Here is a 21,099-nt window from a genome sequence, read left to right on the forward strand (position 1 = left end):
TGCAGGGGCAAGTCGGGGAGGGTGCTTCCCGGACCAGAGGCTGCACATGCGGAGCAAGCTCTTTGGGTCCAGCTGAATGATCTGCGCTGGGGCCCTGCACAGGGCGCCTGCCTTGGTGCTGTCAGAATTAGGGTGTGGCCTGGGCCTCTTGCACTGGTGAGAGGCTGGGCGCTTGGCTCTCCTTCTGGCTCTATGAGCCCTTGTTCCACCTTATGCTTAAAAATTCCTATCACTCAGGGGCGTGGAGGGTGGGAGGGGATAGACTGGGATTTCAAGGCTGTAGAGTGGATAGACAGGGTTGCACTGTGTAGCACAGGGAAATATACACGAAATGTTATGATAACTCACAGAGAGAAAAATGTGACAGTGGGTGTGTGTGTGTCCATGAATGACTGAAAGATTGTGCTGAACACTGGAATTTGACACAGCATTGTAAAATGATTATAAATCAATAAAAAATTAAAAAAAAATTCCTATCACTAAAATTGTGAAAATATTCTACCAAAAAAGTTGAACTTTTGCAGAAGAATTGGTTTACTTCTTGTCCATGTGTCTAATTCTTGATACCAGTTTATGCATATTCTCTGTAAATATTCTCACTTAAAGAACTTTCAAGTATGTATATATGTTTAATTTTTAAAAATAGTGAATACAGATTTTCTACTTAGGAATTCTTTATTTTTAAAGAAAGCATTTCAGTGGTGTTTGTTGCCTTTTCTTTGTCTCGGGAGCCTTATGCATCAGTTCTACTGAGGTTTTACAGAGAATCCATATCCTGCAAACTGCCTCTGTGGTTTATGCTTCTGAATGAATAAAATATAACTAGTGGGGGTCACTGTTTTCTCAGGAAAAGTATGAAGAAACTGGAAGAAAGGTTTACTTTTTATTTAAAGAAAGTTGTGAGAAAATAAGTTGTAAGTAGAAGGCTTAACAACAAATTTAACACAACTTTCGTCTAGGGGATATGATTTGGAATTGTGGAGCTTTCCCAAGACTACCAGATCAAAGTGTATTAGAAGAATTACGGTACTTTCTGCCATATGCGATCCGTTGGCTATGTACAGCCTTGGGGTTTTGTTGACCTAGGGAAGAAACAGACAGTTAAAAAGTAAAGCAGATGCTCAGTACTTGGGCCCTTGGGGAAGCATGGGAAAGCAAGGGTGAAACGTTTTATTAGATTTGATTTTGAAAAGAACAAAACAAGAATAGGAGAAGTACCATAGGGTTAATTAAAATGAATGTCTAAGGCCCAGTGAAGAATGAGACACAAGTGGGAAAACAAGATTTAAGGCTCCTGGAGGAAAATGAAACACTGTTTTGGGGTTGGTTTGCTGCGTTTCCGGGGGGTCTGCAGTGAGGCTTACTTTGGTGTGATCTAGATCATAGAACGCAATTCCTTTTATTCCCCTCAGTAACTTCCTCTTAATATTTATGACTTTCTGCCTTGGAGCCCCCCCCACCCCCAACTGGGTTATAAGATTGGAATGTAACTGTTAATTTTAGCTCGATGTCTTTGTGAAATGCATTCGGCTATCCACACGACATTTCTCATTTCTTGCTCCTTCAGCTTTGTGTACGCATAAAACACACCGTAGTGGAACTGCCTGTTGAACGCCAGCACGTTCATCTGCACCTGAGGAAGGAAAGAAAACATGGCCCATCAACTTGCCTGGAGCACGCTACATTAGCAAGATAACACTAAGCTACAGACTGACTCGGGCTTATGGGGGGCTTATCTGTATTTAAATAGACAATGTCCAAATCGGGGAAAACAGAGGGAAACAGTAGCAAATCTAAAGGGAGAGCTGTCTGCAGGTCAAGGCAGACAACAGGAGTTTAAAAGGGAAGTTTGTAAAAGCACAAGACAAGCTCCAAATCTTAGCAGCACTGCCAGCACAGAGATCCTGGGAGGACTTCGGGCTGTGTGTGTGTGTGGTTAACTTTGTAGTAATACTTGTTTGGTTTCTCGCTAGTGGGCTTGTCTCATCTAGGTAAAGTAGTCTTCCTTGGCCTCAACTTTTAAAATTTTAAACCAGTTTTGGGGCCACTGAACTCCCTTCCAGGTCAAAGTCACGGACCTCTGGAATGTGGACTAGGTGATGTTATAAGTTCCCTTAGGATGCCCTGCAGTGACCTGACATACAGTTGAGCTGGTTTTTTCTGCAGAAGGCAGAATGGTTTAAAAAAAATTTTTAACTGGAGTATAGTCTAGAATGGAACAATTCCCTTATTCTTTTCCATTTTGAAAAAAGAGGGCGAGGAACCGAGTCCCTCACACAGTTCTGAAAACCTCAGCAAAGCAGTTAGGGAGCAGAGGCTCCCTGCTCTGGAACAGACTCGCATTTTTCCTCCCCAGGGCAGCTTCTTCAACAGCTGTCTTCGCAGCCGAAGTGCAACAGCATGGAATTGTAAAGCATCCTTCTATATAGGATAATTTGCATTGTTTTTATTTCTTTTGAAAGAGCTGTTGGAAAATGTCTAGAAAAAGACTTCCAGGAAGCCCCCCACATTGCTTTCCAGAGCCAGTCTAACCCTCAAGTTTGGGTAAACTTCAGGGTTCTCTGTTAGTTCCAGTTAGACAGAGATGGAAGGACGGGTGGTTTTAGGGAAAGGAATAGAATACACTAGAAAAAAAGTCTCCAGGTTTTGGGAACCTTAAAAAGGGGTACCCACCCTTCTTGTTGAACAGTTCAGTGGCCCAGGAATAGGCTATAAATGGATTAAATATTCTTCTGCCTTTTTAGGGAAAGAAAATAATGTAGACTGGATGGATTTCCATACAAATAATTCCTCAGTGTTATAATTGTGCCCATGAGTTATATTCTATAAGCATAGAGAAGTCATTCTTAAAGATGGGACGGATTAGAGACTGGGACGCAATGAACATAGTGTGCACCATGAGGACATGTCAAAATGTGATCATGAGAACATCTTAGCTCCATTTCACTAGTTAATGATGGAGTAGCTGCATTATTTCCAGAGTTTCACTATGTGCACGTCTGTCTGGATAAGACAGTCTCACAAGAATCCATCACATGTGAACCACACGGCCCTGACTCTCCAAGGCAGGGATACTGATACCCATTCAAACTATGAATGTACCTAATCAATTGGCCCGATCAACTGTAAAAAGAAAACCCAAAGTAAAAAAAAAAAAAAAAAAAAATTAATACCCAGAGTAAGAGAAAAAGAATAAGCCAGGAGCATTTCCATTTATATCGTACCTCACGCTCATAAAACATGTCCTCCAGTGTCTTTGCCCCGCTGCCATCACCCACAGCCTCAAACAAAGGCTTGTATACCTTAAAAACAAAGACAAGAAATTAGCTAACAAATTTTTATTTTTTTTATAAATCTACACCATTTTCCCTAACAATGGAGAAATTATGCCTCTGCTTTAAAAAATCTATCCAGAAGGCCTGAATGCTTTTTTGTAGAATATTTAGCCTCTTGAGAAAATACAAAAAAATCCAAGCAGTAAGTGTATGGATGGATAGAATTTCATCTTGTTGGCTTAGTGAGGCCAACAAGACGAGAGGCAAATGCAGTTCTGCTCTGAATGTACAGAGCTAATCCGTGCATTTGATTCTTAGGGCTAGTTAGATACACTATAGCGGCTTAATGAGTGGCTGCGGTTTGATCAGCATGGCTTCACGGGTTCTTTGAGGTGACAACCGATAAAATTCACACGGCATTTCAAGTGAGGAAGGGGAATTGGGGAGAAACTCAAATTTCAGTGTTATGCCAAGAGCCTCCCGCAATGCCCCACGCGTTGTTTGTTGGCTTATCTTTCCTGGAGGGCTTCAGAAACCCACAGACAAAGCCAAGAAGAGTGTCCTTCCAGTTCTGGGGAAGTTACCTGGCGGGTCTGCGTGCTGCCGTCTGCAAGTCAGAAGCAGCGGTACTGGAGGATGGGATGTGTTACCCTGGGCTGAGCGGCTTCAGGTGCTCCCAGAGCAGTTAGATGCTGGAGCAGGAAAAGACACAGCGGCCCTCTTTCCTCTCCCGATGTCTGGCCGCTGAGCAAAGGGAGTGGCACAAACCAGCGCACCCAGACTCCCCCTTGTCGTTCACGCACACATCCCGCCCCAACCCTGTCTGCCTAGTGGCCACTTGAAAGGACTCTGGGTCCAGCTGCTTTACGTAACCCTGACGTGAGCTCACACTTTCAGAGCACGGCACCAGTCCCTTGGGGACTTGCTTTATCTAGCACTTCAGAAGAAGAAAAAAGAAAAAGCTCAAATGACCATTCCTTGGAGATTTAAACAAGTACTTGCTTGGCAGGGACCTTAAAAAATACCACTGACTTGGATTTGAAACTTGAACTATTTCTTTGGGAGAGATGTTACAGCAAGAGATACTGCTTTCTTTCTACCTAATAAATATTAGGTGAAGTCCACACATCATGATGGAATGACAGAAGACGGTCAAGGAACCTGGTAGCATCTAATTGCTCTTGGAGCACCTGAAGCTTCTCAGCTCAAGGTAATACATCCCATCCTCCGGTACCATGATCACATACCCCGTAATGATCCGCTACTCTCTTCATCTGCTCGAAGTCTTCTGCTTGGGCCAGCAGCCGCAGCCCCTCAGGGTAGAGCTTGCCGCAGGTCGGGTAGAGGGTCTCCCGGTCTTCTTTGCTCAACTCAGTGCCAAAGGAGTTAAGAGTGATGATAAAAGCACGTCTGTCAGCCTCAAACTGAATTTGCAAGATGTGGAATCAGTGAAATCGAACCGTCTCCTAAAAGCTCTAGACAAATTCATGTCAAAATGATTGGCTTTCTCTTCCAGATCTATGTCTCATTATAATACAGACATGTGTTATTAATGTTCCCTTTGCTTTTATTTTTAAACTTAAAATTTTTTTAATTAGAAAAATTTATTTCATTTTTTAGGAGGGAAGGTCATTAGGTTCATTAAAAAACTAAAAACAGACTTATAATGTGATCCAGAAATCCCACTCCTGGGCATATATCTAGAGAAAAATATAATTCAAAAAGACATATGTGCTCCAATGTTCACAGCAGCACTATTTACGATAGCCAAGACATAGAAGCAACCCACATATCCATCGACAGATGACTGGATAAAGAAGATGTGGTGTATACACACACACACATGCACACATGCACGTGCACACACAATGGAATACTACTCAGCCATAAAAAAGAATAAAATAATGCCATTTGTATCAACATGGATGGACCTGGAAATCAGCATTCTAAGTGAAGTAAGCCAGAAAGAGAAAGAAAAATGCCATATGATATCACTTACATGTGGGATCTATAAAAAAGGACACAAATGAACTTGTCTACAAAACAGAAACAGACTCACAGACATAGAGAACAAACCTATAGTTACCAGGGATTAAAGGGGGTGGAAAGGGATAAATTGGGAATTCGAAAATTGCACCTCTTTGGGAGTGATGGAAATGTTAACTATCTTGATTGTGGTAGTGGTTTCATTGGTGCGTACATCTATCAAAATCCATCAAAGTGTTCATCTGAAATATGTATAATTTACTGTATAGGAGCCATACCACAATAAAGGTGTTTTAAAAAATTATTATTATTATTTTTAATGGAGGTACAGGGGATTGAGCCCAGGACCTCATGCATGCCAAGCATGCGCTCTACCATTTGAGCTATACCCTCCCCACTGCTTCGCCTTTTCTTATGATAGAGTGACTCGCCTGCCAGAGAAGGATCACACAGCAGTGACAATGGCCTGTGACTCCTGACATCCCACTGAACTTTCATCCCCAGGCCCTCTGCGATTACTCGTGTGTCTCTCTCACGTAGGCCCCCAGGGTCTCAAATGTCTCTTCCATGAAAATGGGAATAAATCCTACTTGTTGGGGTCCATCAGAGATAGAACAAGACAATGTAGAGGGGAGGGCCTGGCAGAGTGTTCAGAATGGAAAGTACATGCCATACGTGTTAATGTCCCTTTCTGATTGTTGACATCAGTGTGATTATTTTACGTAGTGAAACCCTGTGCTACTTACGATTTGTTGTGCTTTCCTGGTTTTGGTTTTCTTCTTTAAAGTCCCAGGTTGGATATCCATAAATCTAAGTCTGTGGCTAAGAATTATGGGGCTCAGGAGAAGGGATCTTCCTTTCAGAGCCTCAGTTTCCTGATTTGTAAATGGTGGGGTTTGGCCACACGATGTCTCAGGTGGGTCCCAGATACTCACGGCCTGACTTCTCTGTGCTGAGCACCACTAGGCACCCAAGCTCCCAGTCCCGCGTCAGAGCTCTCTACTTCATCCAACCACCAAGTCCTTCCTGAAAGTTCTCTCCAGTCCTCTGGTTGCCATGTTTCCTCTGCCTCTTGGTCCTCCTCCTGCCTCCTCTGACCACTTCATCTCAGTCTGTCCCTCACAGGCACCTCCTCTGCCCACCACGGGAGTTTGTCACGGTGTCCTCAGGCTAAAAAAGCCTTCTCCATCCACCTGGAGCAACCTGCACTTACCATGTTATTTTAAAATCTGTGTGTGTGTGTTTCTCCCCACTACGCTCTAAAATCTTTGAGGGATCATGTCTCTCTTGTCCATCATTCATTTTTGAATAGCCAATGTCTGATGCAGGGGAAGAACTTAACTGTTTACTAAATCCAACAGAATGGTCTGTGGTTCTAGGACTTTAAAACTTCTCCAATACTCTACAATGTTGCTAATCAAGGGGTGTGTCATGGATCAGTAGCCCTAACATCACCTGGAAGCTTGTTTTGAAACGCAGAATTCTACACTAATGAACTCATCTATAAAACAGAAACAGACTCCCGGACACAGTAAACAAACTTAAAGTTACCGGGGAGAAGGAGTTGGGAAGGGGTAAATTGGGAGTTTGAGATCTGCAATATTCACTACTATATATAAAATAGATAAAGAACAGATTTCTTCTGCATAGCACAGGGAACAATATTCAGTATCTTGTAGTAACCTACAGTGAAAAAGAATATGAAAACGAAATATGTATGTATACGTAGGGCTGAAACATTGTGCTGCTCACCAGAAATTGACACATTGTAACTGACTATATTTCATGAAAATAAAGAGACATAAACTACTATGTATAAAACAAGCAAGGGTACATTGTATAGCACAGGGAATTACAGCAATTATCATAACTCAATGGAGTATAATTTGTAAAATGCTAAATCATTCTGCTGTACACCTGCAATTACTATAATATTGTAAATCAACTGTATGGCAATTTAAAAAAAGAAATGCAGGGTCCTAGGGCATCGTCCAGACCTACTGAACCAGAATTTGCATTTTAACAAGATTCCAAGCACAGGAAAGCTGAAACAAATTGCTCTGAGGTATGATTTTTGACTAATTAACTAATAACAAGTCCAGACCTGCGACAGATTTTACTGGAACTCTTTTGTCAGAACAGGTGTTTCCTATCAGTAGCGTGAGCGTTGGTTCCTTCTGATCCTTTTTGATTATTGCTCTTGTGAAAGTTCTGGGTAAGCCAGAAGCAGGGAGTGGCCTTATTTGGAAGCAAAGGCAGCTATCTCTGGCAAGTGAATATAACCAGTCCTGTCAGTAATTTTAGACCTTCCAGGGGTAAGAGAAGAAATGCAAGAGGGAGATTACATGGCAATAAGAAACCTGGAAATAACAGTTAGGGTAGGAGGAGCAATGGAGTTCATTGTCTCAGATGTTCTTCAAGGTGCTTTCTAGTTCTCAGATGTTAGACTAATAAGGAGAGAAACAGGGCGGGGCAGTCACCACTGCAGACGCGCAACACAGCAGAGGCCATCCCGGGGGGAAGAAGCTGCACAAAGCAAAGCATGACATTCTGGAGGACTGGCCATAGCTCAGGCACCAGGGAAGCGGCTGGGGAAGCAGCTGGGGAAGCGGGATGGACGGGCAGTCGGGGAGAGAACAGGAGAGGTGCCCCTCGCCCTGCCAAGAAGGGAGGACTCGGATTGATGCGACTGAACCATTTACCCTCCTCCGTCATTAGATGCTCTGTCAAACCATCTGCTTAGGGATGATCAGAGACAGGTTATCTGAACTCTCCACACTCTTTCCAACAATTCTTGTCCTTGTCAATATTCGTTCCCTCTGCCTGCAGGGCACATACTCCACTCCACAATGCTCCGGTTTGAAATCTACCTGCAGTGGAGGGTCCCATCAAACACAACCTGTTTCATAAGAAGCTCTTCTATTTCCTCCCTAATTGTACATGACTTCCTTTGACTCCTTATCATACTTTAATTTCCCTTTTATTATAATTGTCTGTCTACTACTATGTTACAGTCTAGAGACTCTGTGTGTGTGTTCTCTTAGTGAAAAGAACTATAATTTTTGAATTGTAAGAGGGCTATCCTGTCTTTGACCACCCCTAAGCAGACGGTTTGACATGACATCTGATGATGGAGGAGGGTGAATGGTGTGGTATTAGCTTCCCGCGAGCCTGTATCGTTTGCAGATGGCGGTCAGCCTGTGTGGTACAGCGTGTCTTTTCCTTTTGCTCCTCCCTTCAATACTCATGTATTTTAAAACTGTAACTTATTTTCTGTTGCTGTTGCAAAAGATAACCATGCCCTGTTGTTGTATTCAAAACCATTATCGTGACAGGGCTGGGCGGATCAGGTCACATGTTCTTGCCAGTTTCTTACAGGAGACTGGTCTCCCTGATGGGAGCAGTGGGCAGAGGAGTGGATGGCAATGGAGGAGAGTGAAGGGACGGGATCCAGCCCAGCCTGGCTCGCGTGCGTACTGCTCCAGGGGAGGTGAAGCAAACACTAAGAATAGTTGTCACAGTCTCTTTAACCGTACAGCCTGTCTGACAAGCAGGAATAAAAGGCTAACAATGTACTGCAACACACTTGCCTTGAACATAAGTCAGTTTCTTTTTTTTTTTCTCAGGATTAAGTTACAATCTTGTAATTAGGTCAAATGTTCACCTGCAAGCCTGGGGTTATTCTTTTTTCCACGATATAAGTCTTTAGCGGTCTCCTGTCAAATGAGATCACATGAGAATATGGATGGAAAACCTTTATAAACCGTAACTGCTCTGCAACTGCACAAATAGAACGGGAAATAATTACACGATCCGATATATTTATACAAAACTGACAAACCTCTTCTGACGGTATGAAAAATGTCGTAATTGCACACCATGCATAACTGATATTTCTATATAAATGTATAAAGATAGCTAAGTGGATTTTTATTTTTAACACAGCTTGAAAAAAATCTAATCTAATAAGGTAGTATCATGGGGATAGGAAAGGGACAATGAGAACACAGCGTATAGGATAATTTTGACCAAATCCTCCTGGTGATAAGCATTCTTTTAATACTGTGCTGTCCTTCTTACATTACCGAGGATCGCAAAGACAAAATTCTTATTTATTTCTGATTTTTTTATAGCACATGCAGTATAATCTTGCTTAAGAATTATCACTTACCTTTATACAAAAGAACTGTGCATGGTGACTCTAATGTAGAGGTAGCAGCAGAGAAATAGGTAAGAACTGGAGACAAGCAACCTGGCTTCAAACCCTGACACTGTCACTTACTAGCTGTGTGACATCAGGCAACTTACTAGCCTTCTCTGTGCCTAAGCTGTCCCTTCTGTAAAAGAGGTACTAAGTTAGCCATCTTACTGTGCTACTTTGAAGTCCAAGTGAATTGGTGCATATGAAACACTTAAGACAGTATCTGGTACATGATAAATGTTGGCTATTAACAGAGCCACTATATACCTTCCATAAGGTTATTCATTTTTTTCTTTTTTTTTATTGAATGGAAGATTCTTTCACTCATATAGTGCTTTATAATTTTCAAAAGTTTCACACATATGATTTCATATAACCCCATAATAACCCGTGTTCTCCCTACCCCTATATTGTCTCTCCCCCTTTCCTCTCCCCGCTGGTAACCACTGGTTTGTTCTCTGTATCTGTGAGTCTGCTTCTTTTTTGTTTTATTCACTGGTTTGCTGTAACTTTTAGATAACTTCCTTTCTTATGGCTGAGGAGTACTCCATTGTATAATCACACACCACATCTTCTTTATCCCAAGTGACGGACACTAGGTTGCTTCCTGATCTTGGCAACTGTAAATAATGCTGCTGTGAACATTGGCGTGCACATATATTTTCAAATTAATATTTTTTTCAGCTATTATACCTAGGAGTGGAACTGCTGGGTCACATGGTAGTTTTATTTTTAGATTTTTGAGAATATTCCATACTGTTTTCCACAGTGGCTGCACCAATTTACATTCCTACCAACAGTGTAGGAGGGCTCCCTTTTCCCCACATCCTTGCCAACATTTGTTATTTGTGTGCTTTTTGACGATAGCCATTCTGACAGGTGTGAAGGTTATTAAATTTAACATAACTCTTTTTTCACATATTTTGTGGTTATAAAGTACGTGACCATTTCTAAAGCACAGGAATTATGCCATAGATAAGGTGGCTTCTTTTAGTGTGGCGAGTAGTTAAATCTATGAAAAGAAAGGGGATGCGTCATGGGGTCAGTAGGCTGCTTATGTCATGTGATCGGCGTATCTGAAAGAGACTAGCTCACTTTCTGATAATTAGCATGCCATGAAAAAAATTGCTATTTATCAATGCCCACTTTCTGTGTAACAATAGACAAGGGCAAACAACATTTCTGGAGTTCTCCAAAGAGTTTTCACTTCAAGGGCAGCTTTGGCTTTCCAGGTTTCAACAGGCGATAGCACGGCGTCTCTAACTGTAAAATTTTAATAATTAGACGTTTTGAGGGGAACTGATTTTATCAAATGCAGTTTCAGAACATTAGGTTAAAATATATGCAGATAGTTGTTTTTTGCCCCCCTCTTCTTGCTTAAAGGGTCATCCTTACCAGGCTTTTCTTGAAATCAGAAGTCACTGAACTATTTAAATATCTACCCACCAGTGAAGCCACTGTAACAGATCATCTAATGATTAAAGATATCCTTTAGATATATAAAGATAAACCTTGGTTTCACAGGGCAAACCAAGAGCTTTCTAAGCCCTGAATGCTATTGATTTTTCTTTTTTAAATATCCAGGTGAATTAGGAAGCTAGCAAGAGAGGTTTATGTAAAATGCAGGCGTAAATTCTACCCAGAATTCCCCTCAGTCCCTTCCGATCTCTGGCCTGAGTCTCCCATGCGTGTGTAGATCAACACTTGCAAGCAAGAGGGCCCTGGGCACAGATGAAATCTGTGATGATAAAGAGGAATCTAAAAGAGTGTAACATCAATTGGAGAGGTAGGAACGAACGGTGGCATGTGGCAGGCTGTGAGGATTAAGTGGGCATGCCAAGTGGGCATCACCACCCAGAGAGTCTTCCTGCCAAGGGCTGGAATGAATGCTCAAGGGTTGCTCGGGGCAGCCTTTTTTAATTTTAGGATTTACATAAGGAATGATACCCACAGTGGTGCCCAGTTGTGGGGGTTCCCAGCTGCCCAATATTCCCTCATTGGAGGGAAGTTGGTGATTATTGTAAGAGTATCTATTGTGCCCCACCTGTCCACAGCATACTAAATTTTCAGCTAATTACAACCTACTTTCTTCATACTACATCAAAGTGAATTATGATCAAACTTCTATAAACATTATTCTTTTTGAATTCCAAAATAACTCTTCCATGTAGAAAACTAAGAAAATATTACTTTTAACTGGGAGACATCAAATGATATATATATAATAAAATATATTGCTTTTTTTCCTAGATAAAGGAACTTCTCAGATTAAAAAACATTGGTAGGATTATATAAATGAAAAGTGTGTAAGTACATTATTGGGCATAAAAAAAATTCAAGGACTCTTTCTTACCTCAAGAATGGGACACATAATTTCTGCTGTGACATCACCATGATTCTTACAGAATTTATAGAATGCCTCGATGTAAGACTTAAAAAGAAGAAAAATTATAAAACAATAAAATGAATGTATTTTCCTTTTGGAAATTTCTAGATCAGCTTTCCATGGCTTATTAAGCTTCTTAATGGAAATTGAATTAACGTCTCCCATAGGGAGATATTTTATAATAAATTTGGTGCAGACTTTCACATTGAAGCATACTGCTCAGCCTAAAAAAGGAACTCCACAGAAGAACAAAATTGCACCGATCAGAGCTTATAATGACTTAACAAGCACTTTTTTTTGGTGGCTCTCGCATTGTTTCACATGGCTAATTCCTGCTATTCTGACAAGGGTGCCAAACTTTTTTATGAGCTCAGCAAATAAAGTCTAGATTAGGTCCTATGCTGACATGTAATCTCTCCTAGTGCTCAGGAGACACGTTTGGGAGGGCACTGAGCATAGAAATATACCGGAAAAGGCAAAGTCCGGGCGGTAGAGTCAGACAGCCCGTGTTCGAATCCCAGCTCTCTGACTTGCTAGCTGACTGCTGCCATGTAAATCTTACCTCTCCATGCTTCAGGTTTCTCATCTGAGAAATGGGGATAGCACATAGTTTTGCTGAGGGGAATAAGTGAGTTAATGCCTATAAATGCTTAGAGTAGTGCCTTCTGTCAGCTCTAGCTCAGGGATGCCTCCTGTAACAACATAAGTCTCTTTATATGAAAAGGAAAGTTGCCTGAAAATGCAATGCTTTTGAGAGGATCCATGTTTCAGCATAGATGTTAAATATATGGCATAGCATATATTTTATCCTATATATTCTGTGTTCATTTAGCGTTACTTCGTGGGAGTGTTCAAAGATGCAATGGTCATATAAGTGAAAATGGACAGGTTTTGCTCAGCCCATATTGCACAGAGCTGCTCAAATGGCGGCAGTGAAGCCCAGGCAGACAGCTGACCGGATTATACAAAGTGGTGTCTATGATGTAGTGTCCACAAGCTGGTCATCTTGGTATGCTGCATGCTGTCAGCAGATTTAAATTGTATGGACGAGTAGCTTGTGAAATTCAGGGACTCTGAGGGTTGAGGACAGAGATGGATGCTACATAACACAAGGTTCACTATGGCTGCTGGTTGTGCTGAAATGGATTGATGTGGTTACCCCATTCATCCATCCAGCCACCCACCTTCTATCCATCCATCCAACTGATACCTCATATTCCAGGCACCATATAAAGAGCTAAGGATACAGGGAAGGATGGGGTCCTCTCGAGAACCTTGCCGGTTGGAGGGAAACTGACATACACGTATTTACCTGGAAGACAGACCAGGACTATGAGCTTTGTTCCAAGCACTCACAGCTCCATCATTCAGAATTTGGCTATGGGGCAAGTAACATTTGATACAGGACTCTGGTTATGATGTATTACGTAACAAAGAAGGACATAGTATTTGGGGAAGCAGTTACCTTGTACAGTTTATTGCGCAGTATTTCAATATTCAGCTCATCTAGAGTATTTTCAGACATACAGTCTTGAAAGAATGGAGCTGAAAGCAGAAATTAAAATACAACAGCAATTAACCAAAACATGATTATAAACTCTAGCAAATGTCTCTGGAATGCACCACCCTTCGCTCACCCCTACCTAGGACAGTGTGCAATGGCAAGCCACACGCTCGATGAGGCTAACAGTAGTGGTGACAGCAGGAGAGATTACTTTGGAAGCATTTACTCTGTGCAAAGCCCTGGCTAAACACTGGATGCCCTTTCACTTATTTAATCCTCACAACCTTGAACTATTCACTTTCTGGTTTACTTTTTGAAACCTCCCCTCCCTTCCTTTATCTAACAATAATATTTACCATTTGCAGTTTTACTCTTTGACAACCACTGACTTGTCTTAAAACTGTGTCTTATTTAATTTTCAAAGCTCTGTTATCGTAAGATACTCTTGTTTTTAAAATGAGGCAACTGAAGGAGAACGAATTGCTCCAAGTCACCTGGTTGGGGGCAGGCAGAGCCTGGCTTCATGCTCACGAATGTCTGCTTCCAGACTCACCCTCTTGCTGCCATGGGATGCTCTTTTAGTATCAGACACTTAATAATGATGTAATTTTTTTCTTTTTAAAAATCTGTTTTAAATGGCAACTACTTGGACGGAAGGTCAATAGTGAATTGCTATTATCCACGTTTCCTGACAATAACTGTACGAAATTATCCCATTAGTATTTTAAATGTTAATGCAGTGCCAAATTATAATGAAATTAACATTTGTTTCATCATTGCTTCAGGTCATTTGACAGACACTGCTGAGCATCTCAGAAAAAAGGGCATGCTAGACTTCCTAAATCAAAATGTCACCTATATGCAGTCGTATTTAGACAGAAATTTTAAATGAAATCATTTAAAATCCAGGTAGAAAATTAATTTTAAAAAAAATTACAAGTTCTGTAATTTATCTGCTATGATCAGGTTCAAGGGACAAAGGTTTGGAAGCTGGGAGATGAGCACGTGCTCCTCTAGGCTACAAATGGTTTGTATGCCACCCCGCGTGGTATGCTTCATTTGCCTTGGTCTGAAAAATGAGGGAGCTGGACCAGGCGATTCTTTGGTGTCCCTTCCACGTCTAGGAATCTGTATCGCATGACTGTGCTCGTGGAGAAAATTGTGAACAGACAGTGCATTTTCTAATGACTGTGATCACACACACATGCAGCTGTACAACTACTTCCGCCTTCATACCTAACGGGGTTTCCACCAGGATGGCATTAAAGAGATCCGAAGGCGTCTCTGCAATGTTCACGGCTTCCATTTCTGTGAAACGGCCCAGCGGGTGGCACTTTACCAGCATTTCTTTCACAGACTTTTTCTGTAACGCCCCGTTCATCAGTAGAATCACGTTGTCGATCATGTAACTGCACCTGGTTTAGAAGAAGGCGCAATCGTTAGGAAAACACTTGTCTGAGAATAAGAGGCATTCCACGTGCGAAAAAAAAAATGCACACAGTCCAGGCACATACTCCTTCATTAAGGAAATATGTGAGTCTCCTTTTATTTTAAACTCTGGGGTCTGAGAGATGTGGGTAGGGTAAATTATCTGACTCTCAGAGGGTACTATAGTTTGAAAATCCATATTCAAGGTTACAGGAACTGACTGGTGGGGGTACGTGGATGATGACTTCTGCACAGGGACTGTCAGATGGGAGGGCACAGAAAGCAGTGAGGGAGTGAAACTGATTTCTCATAATGGACTATAAACAGACCTAAAGTGTTTCACTTACTTTATTATTGTTTGGTCATCTTTTTTAAAAACATTAAAAAACTTTTTTCTCTTTTTTTTAGGGGGGACAGGTAATTAGGTTTATTTTTTTATTTTAATGGAAGTACTGGGGATTGAACCCAGGACCTTGTGCGTGCTAAGCATGCGCTCTACCACTTACTTTAAAAATTGACTATTTAAATCTGTGATGGGCCCCTCTTTAAGGATTCAAAGTTTTAAATATCTAAAAATAAATTAAAATAAAATATAAATATTTATTAATTTTAATATTAAAATGTTATCAAAAATTAAAATATTCTGTATTCTTTTTCCTCATATGAGAGTAGATGGTGACATTTCTAGCCTTTTTCCCCCTCCCAGAACCTCAAGGGCACATAGGCTCATAGTTTATGTGATTTCTTTCTTCAATGTAAGCTCTTCCCTGGATATTCCAAGCAATTAGGATGAGAAATGAGAGAGACATAGACACTTCCTTCACAGGGAACACAGTGTCGGGGAGGTACTGCACAAAGAACCCACGGCACGAAACGGCAGGGAAGCACACAGGCTGTGAAAGGAAATTACAGGGCGGCGTGGGAGTCAGAGCTGCGCAGGAAGCCAGTCTGGGACCAGGCCTCCTCGGGAGGGACGCTCCAGCTGCAACCTGCACAGCAAGCGCGAGCTGCCCAGGCGAAGTGGGCCGGGAGCTAGGGGGAGGCGCGCTTCCAGGCGGGAGGGGGAGCAGCCCAGAGCTGAGCGGGCGAGGGGTGAGGGCGCTTTTCCGCCTGAGGCTGGTCTCTGGAGGCGGGGCCGAGGCTCCGCGTGCAAAGTCCTGAAAGAGGAAGCTGGATGTTGAGGGCGGTGGGAGACACTGAATGCCTTTAAGCAGAAGGGGCAGTTACAGTCTACGTAGAGGGAGTGTGCATTAAAACAGGAGATATACGCTGCGGTGCTTTACAAAAGTCATCTTATTTAATCATGATAATAACACTGCGATGGTAACAGTGTTCTTATCTCCACTTTACAGATGAGGAACCAGGGGCCCAGAAAGGTAAAAATCTCACCCATAATGACACAGCTAACAAATGAGAGAGCTGGGACTCCAACTCAGTCTGCTTCTGGAGTCTTTCTCATATTGTGCTGGGTTCACTTGTCAGGGATGGGACACGTGGTTTCTAGGTTAACAGTTAGATGCTGGCGCCATTTCTTGAGTGGAGGGCACTGAAGGAAGAGCAGGTTGTAATGGGAGCAGATGTTTTGGACAGAAGGAGCTGAGATGCCTGGGAGGTGATGCCAAGCAGACCTCAGACGTCTGAGTCCTGAAGACAGCGGTGGACCAGAGACATTTAGGGGATCTGGGGAGACTAGCTTGAAAGTGGAAGCAGACATCTTGGGACTGCTTGGGACCACATCCCAGAGCGTATGTAAAGAGTTCTGTCCTGAGAACTCTGGGGAGCCCCAACAAGTAAAGGCCTTGCTGGCAGCTGAGAAGGGATGACCGGAAGGAAGGGGGAAAACCAGGGGAGAGGATTCTAGGAAGTTTTAGGAAGAAGTATGTAGAGCATCAAAGGACACAAGAAAGTCAAGACAGACTCTGAAGTAGTGTTCATAGGATGCAGCAATGCAGAGGCCATCTGAGGACACGGTGGAAACACATTCCGTGGAGTGCGCTCATGGAAGGGAAAGGGGAGGAGGCAGGAACCCAACCACTGTGTGTTTAAAATGAGTGAGAAGTGAAGAGTGTTAAAAAAAAAAAAAAAGAGTTCCAACTACAAGGAAGGGCAGGAGGGCGGGGGGGAGGGTATAGCTCAGTGGTAGAGTGCATGCAGGAGGTCCTGGGTTCAAGCCCCAGTAAATCCTCCATTAAAAATTCTCCATTAAACAACAGGTTTCTTCTGGATAGCACACAGAACAATATTCAATATCTTGTAGTAACCTATAATGAAAAAGAATATGAAAAAGAACGTATGTATGTACATGTAGGACTGCAACATTATGCTGTACACCAGAAACTGACACCACAGTGTAAACTGACTGCACTTCAGTAAAAAGGAATGCCCCCTCCCCCCAAAAAAGAACGGAGGAAAAAAAAATTCTCCATTTAAAAAAAAAACGAACTACAAGGAAGGGGAAGGTAACTATATGGTGACCTGGGGGCCAAAGGAGCTCTGGACTTTCAGTTTGGGGGTTTGTTTTATTCAGATGGGAGAGAAGAGAGTACGCTTAAGGGCTGAGGGGAGAGAGGCAGCTGAGAGCCCAAGGTGGCGGGTCAGCAGAGGGGAGGGATCGCCGATCCGTGGGACAGAGTCCTCCAGGTTGGACAGTGATGGGCACTCAACCACCACACAATCCAGGCTGGAAAGGAGCGCCTCTCACTGGATGGAGATGAGCCTAGTCACTCAGCAGCATGTCACTGGAGTCCGGTGTCCAACTTCCCCTGGAAGAACGCATTTCCCGCGACAAAAGTCCCCTTCACGATGGAGCTTCCACAGTTTACCCCAGGGAAAAGTTTTATCCAAAGAAGCTTGGAAGCAGGCAATGATCCCTTTATACAAAGCGCATGACTGTAAAGTTGCTTCACCCCCCAAACAGCAGGACCAAATTTAGACATTAGGGAAGTTTAGAATCCTTTTTATCTCTTGAAAATGATATTAAAAGGGACATGCTTATTTAACTGTCCCTTTATGGCTCAAAAGCTATTACCTGAGAGGGGAATTACCAGCCTTTAATAATCCTTAGCAGACTCCAGATATTTTCATTGTCCCCCACAGCACCCCTGTAACGTGAAAGCATATGAGCCTTCAACAGTTCCAATCTGCAGAGGGCTGCCATACAAATGTCAACAGGCAGCCAGGGTCAAGGCTGTGAGAAGTCAGCCCCCACGAAACAGTCAAGCCTGGACAACGTGCGTGTGGATGTCACGTGCGTGTGTGGATGTCACGTGTGTGTGTGTGTGAGTGCTTTTTTTTTTTTTTGAACTAATAGAGGGGCTAGGTCCTATCTTGCCCAGAGCAAGGGCTACAGAGATTGAATTCTGTTTTATTTCAGCTTGTTATCTGAGTGCCCTTTGAGTTTCTAGGCTGGGACCACACCAGCAATTCTCACCATTTTGTTCAGGAAATGAGGTGCGAACTCAGGACGTGGCCCACGGCCGGGGAGAGGGGCCCCTTTCCCATCCCCTCGCTCATCTCCATCACACAGGCACCAGGTATATAATTACCCTTCTTTGGCAGGGCGGGGCAGCAGGCCAACGTGCCCAGAAGACAGTTTACTCTCTCCAGACTGTAATCTTGCTAGAACTCCAGGGCCACGCCTCCGGTGGTGAGGAATGCGATCCCCACGGATGTTGCTTGAGTATTATTTGAGCTTCAAGACATCTGGGTGTTCACCCGGTTCAAATGCCTCGTGTTTTAAGTAATTGTGCTTATTAGTAGTAACAGAGCCAGGACTAGTGCCCACTCAGTTGGGGTAATTTTTCTCGTACTCATGGCCTAGACACACGACCTCACTTATAACCCCTTCTAAATACTTACTTCTCTGATATTTAACTCTGATAATGGCACCTGTGAAAACCACCAAGCCATCGAAAATTGCGAGCATAAATGGCTTGATTTCAAAAATTTTAGATTGTAAAAAAATAATAATTTAAAAAAATGCAAACACTGCTTGAATGTGCCAGGCGTTACACACTCGTTCCCACTCGGGCCTCCCCACAGTTCAGGGCTGTAAGGACCACTATGACCACCACTTTGCACGTAAGAAATGGAGGCTTTGAGGGGTTCCATGCCATGTCCGAGGCCACACCAATGGAAAGGGGCCGAGCTGGGACCGCGAAGCCCAGGCCCGGGCTCCATGCTGGATTCTGACGAAACAGCTCCAGCCCGAAGATCTTTAACGCTTCCTTTTGGACTTAATGCTGCTCGTTTTCTTCTGCTCCCAAGCTTTAAGGATCTTGAAACTAACTAGAGTGCGTTTCCTGTATAATAATATCACACTCTGGGCCAACGTGACAGTCGCTGAAGGATCAGATAATGCGGAGCCATAGTACTGTGAGTTAGAGGAACTGTCCTATGGATAAGGATTTTAAGTACTTAAGTGTCATTGGCAACAGCTGAGAAATGACTGCCATTCCCCAAGCACTCTGGCCTGAGACGGTCAGAGAGAGACAGAGGTCTTCTAAGAACATGGTTTAGGTGAAGTTAAAGTAAGTTCAGAAGAAAGGCGTCAAGTTCTCTTTGAAGACACAGCTACTATGGTGGTGGACACAGGTGAAAGCCAGAAGATTGTTACAAATCCTTTCAGACTTCTCTGGTCAGATTTTGAGATGAGCCATAAAGGACACTTAGTTTTGTTTTTTGGGGGGGTGGGGGGACAATTAGGTTTATTTACTTATTTATTTTTTAATGGAGGGACTGAGGATTGAACCCAGGACTTCGTGCATGCTAAGCATGGGTGCTACCACTGAGCTACACCTGTCCCCAAAAGGGTGAATTTTTAAAAGTATATATATTTTTATTTTTATGGAGGTAGTGGGGATTGAACCCAGAACCTTGCACCTGCTAAGCAGTCTTTACCACTGAGCTATACACACAACTTCTAGTCAGATTTTGGACTGAACCTATCCATGCACTATTGGGCCCTCCCAAACCAGATTCATATTCAAGGTATATGAAAAGGAAAATATTCATCTATAGAGTGACACGAGGGAAACAGAGATTTCAATACATTTCTAGAAGATCTAAAACAGAGTCTTATTGATGGATTATTTTATTTTTTAAATTTTTTCATTAAAGTTTTTTTTCTTGGGGGGGGACTAGGTTTATTTGTTTGTTTCTTAATGGAGGTACCAGGGATTGAACCCAGGACCTCCTGGGTACTAAGCACATGCTCTACCACTTGAGCTACACCCTCCTGCCTTATTAATGGTTTAGAGCAAAAGAAGTCACTGATCAGAATGTATGCATAATAAAGCACCTGCACAGTTGGGAAATTTCCATGAAAAGTGTCAAGCTTGGATTGATTCAGGAACAGAGAGACAAAGACTGGGCTGTAAGGCAAGGGGTGGGGGAAATCTACTACAACAGTTTTCTAAGGAAGTGAGCTCCTAGGTGGGCTGAGGCAGTAAGTGTGAAGAGTGTTGCCCCGGAACACCATAAAACAATTGCTGAACCTGTGTACTAGCTCAGATATTTTAAGTTGACATGTGAAAATTTTTATTGTAAGTTTAAATACTGCAAAGACATTTCCGGTGTATTGTGAACACCAGTATTTAAAATGAAACTGTGAAATCACTCAAATTAAATGATCCAATGAAGTATCTGGATACCCACTTGCTAGAGGCTGAATTTTGTCCCCCTAAAATTCATGTTGAAGCCCTAACCCCCAAGGCAATGCAATATAAAGATGGGGACTTTGGGGCTATTAATTAGGTTCAAGTGAGGTCATGAGGGTGGGGCCCTCATGATGAGATTAGTGTCCCCACAGGAACAGATTCCAGAGAGCTTGCTCTGTCCCTCTGCCAGGTGAGGACCCAGTGAGAAGGCAGCCATCTGCAAGTGAGGAAGAGAGCCTTCAGCAGGGGACCAACTTGGGTGGCACCTTGGTTGTGGACCCCATGCCTCCAAAACCGTAAGGAACAAATTCTTGTTGTTTAAGCCACTCAGTCTGTGGCATTTAGGAACAGAAGCCCAAGCTCACTAAGATACCCCCCTATTCAATTACAAATACATAAACAGAAGGAAACTGTGTTGTTCCTCTTTTTTTTTAAAATTTTTCCTGGAAATGTTATTTCCATTCTGATTCTCTGATGAAATTTTACCCTAATGTAGCATTTATGTCTTTATGTTGAAAGTCTTTCATGCCCCTCTTTAACGCTATATACACATAATTAAATATAAATTTGTTTTCATTTCTTGTGATCACAGGCTTCAAATGTAAGAAATTTTATGTGAGTTATTATTACTATTTCTATTATGTGGGCACAACAATATGGTC

At 42.6% G+C, this 21,099-nt stretch overlaps 1 protein-coding gene across 1 annotated transcript in view; it reads right to left on the minus strand.

The window, feature by feature from the left end:
* Window positions 1-867: 867 nt before the first annotated feature.
* The window catches only part of ATP6V0D2 (ATPase H+ transporting V0 subunit d2), a 50,288-nt gene continuing 30,056 nt past the window's right edge, over window positions 868-21,099 (minus strand). Inside the window, exons 3-8 of the mRNA XM_031692320.2 lie at window positions 14,589-14,767; window positions 13,314-13,393; window positions 11,816-11,893; window positions 4,523-4,699; window positions 3,225-3,302; window positions 868-1,633 (exon numbers count right to left, since the gene is read on the minus strand). Coding sequence (XP_031548180.1) covers window positions 1,472-1,633; window positions 3,225-3,302; window positions 4,523-4,699; window positions 11,816-11,893; window positions 13,314-13,393; window positions 14,589-14,767 — 754 coding nt within the window. The 3' untranslated portion in view covers window positions 868-1,471. The remainder of the gene's footprint in view (window positions 1,634-3,224; window positions 3,303-4,522; window positions 4,700-11,815; window positions 11,894-13,313; window positions 13,394-14,588; window positions 14,768-21,099) is intronic.

The sequence above is a fragment of the Vicugna pacos genome, chromosome 29, assembly GCF_048564905.1.
Source record: "Vicugna pacos chromosome 29, VicPac4, whole genome shotgun sequence".
NCBI lineage: Eukaryota > Metazoa > Chordata > Mammalia > Artiodactyla > Camelidae > Vicugna > Vicugna pacos.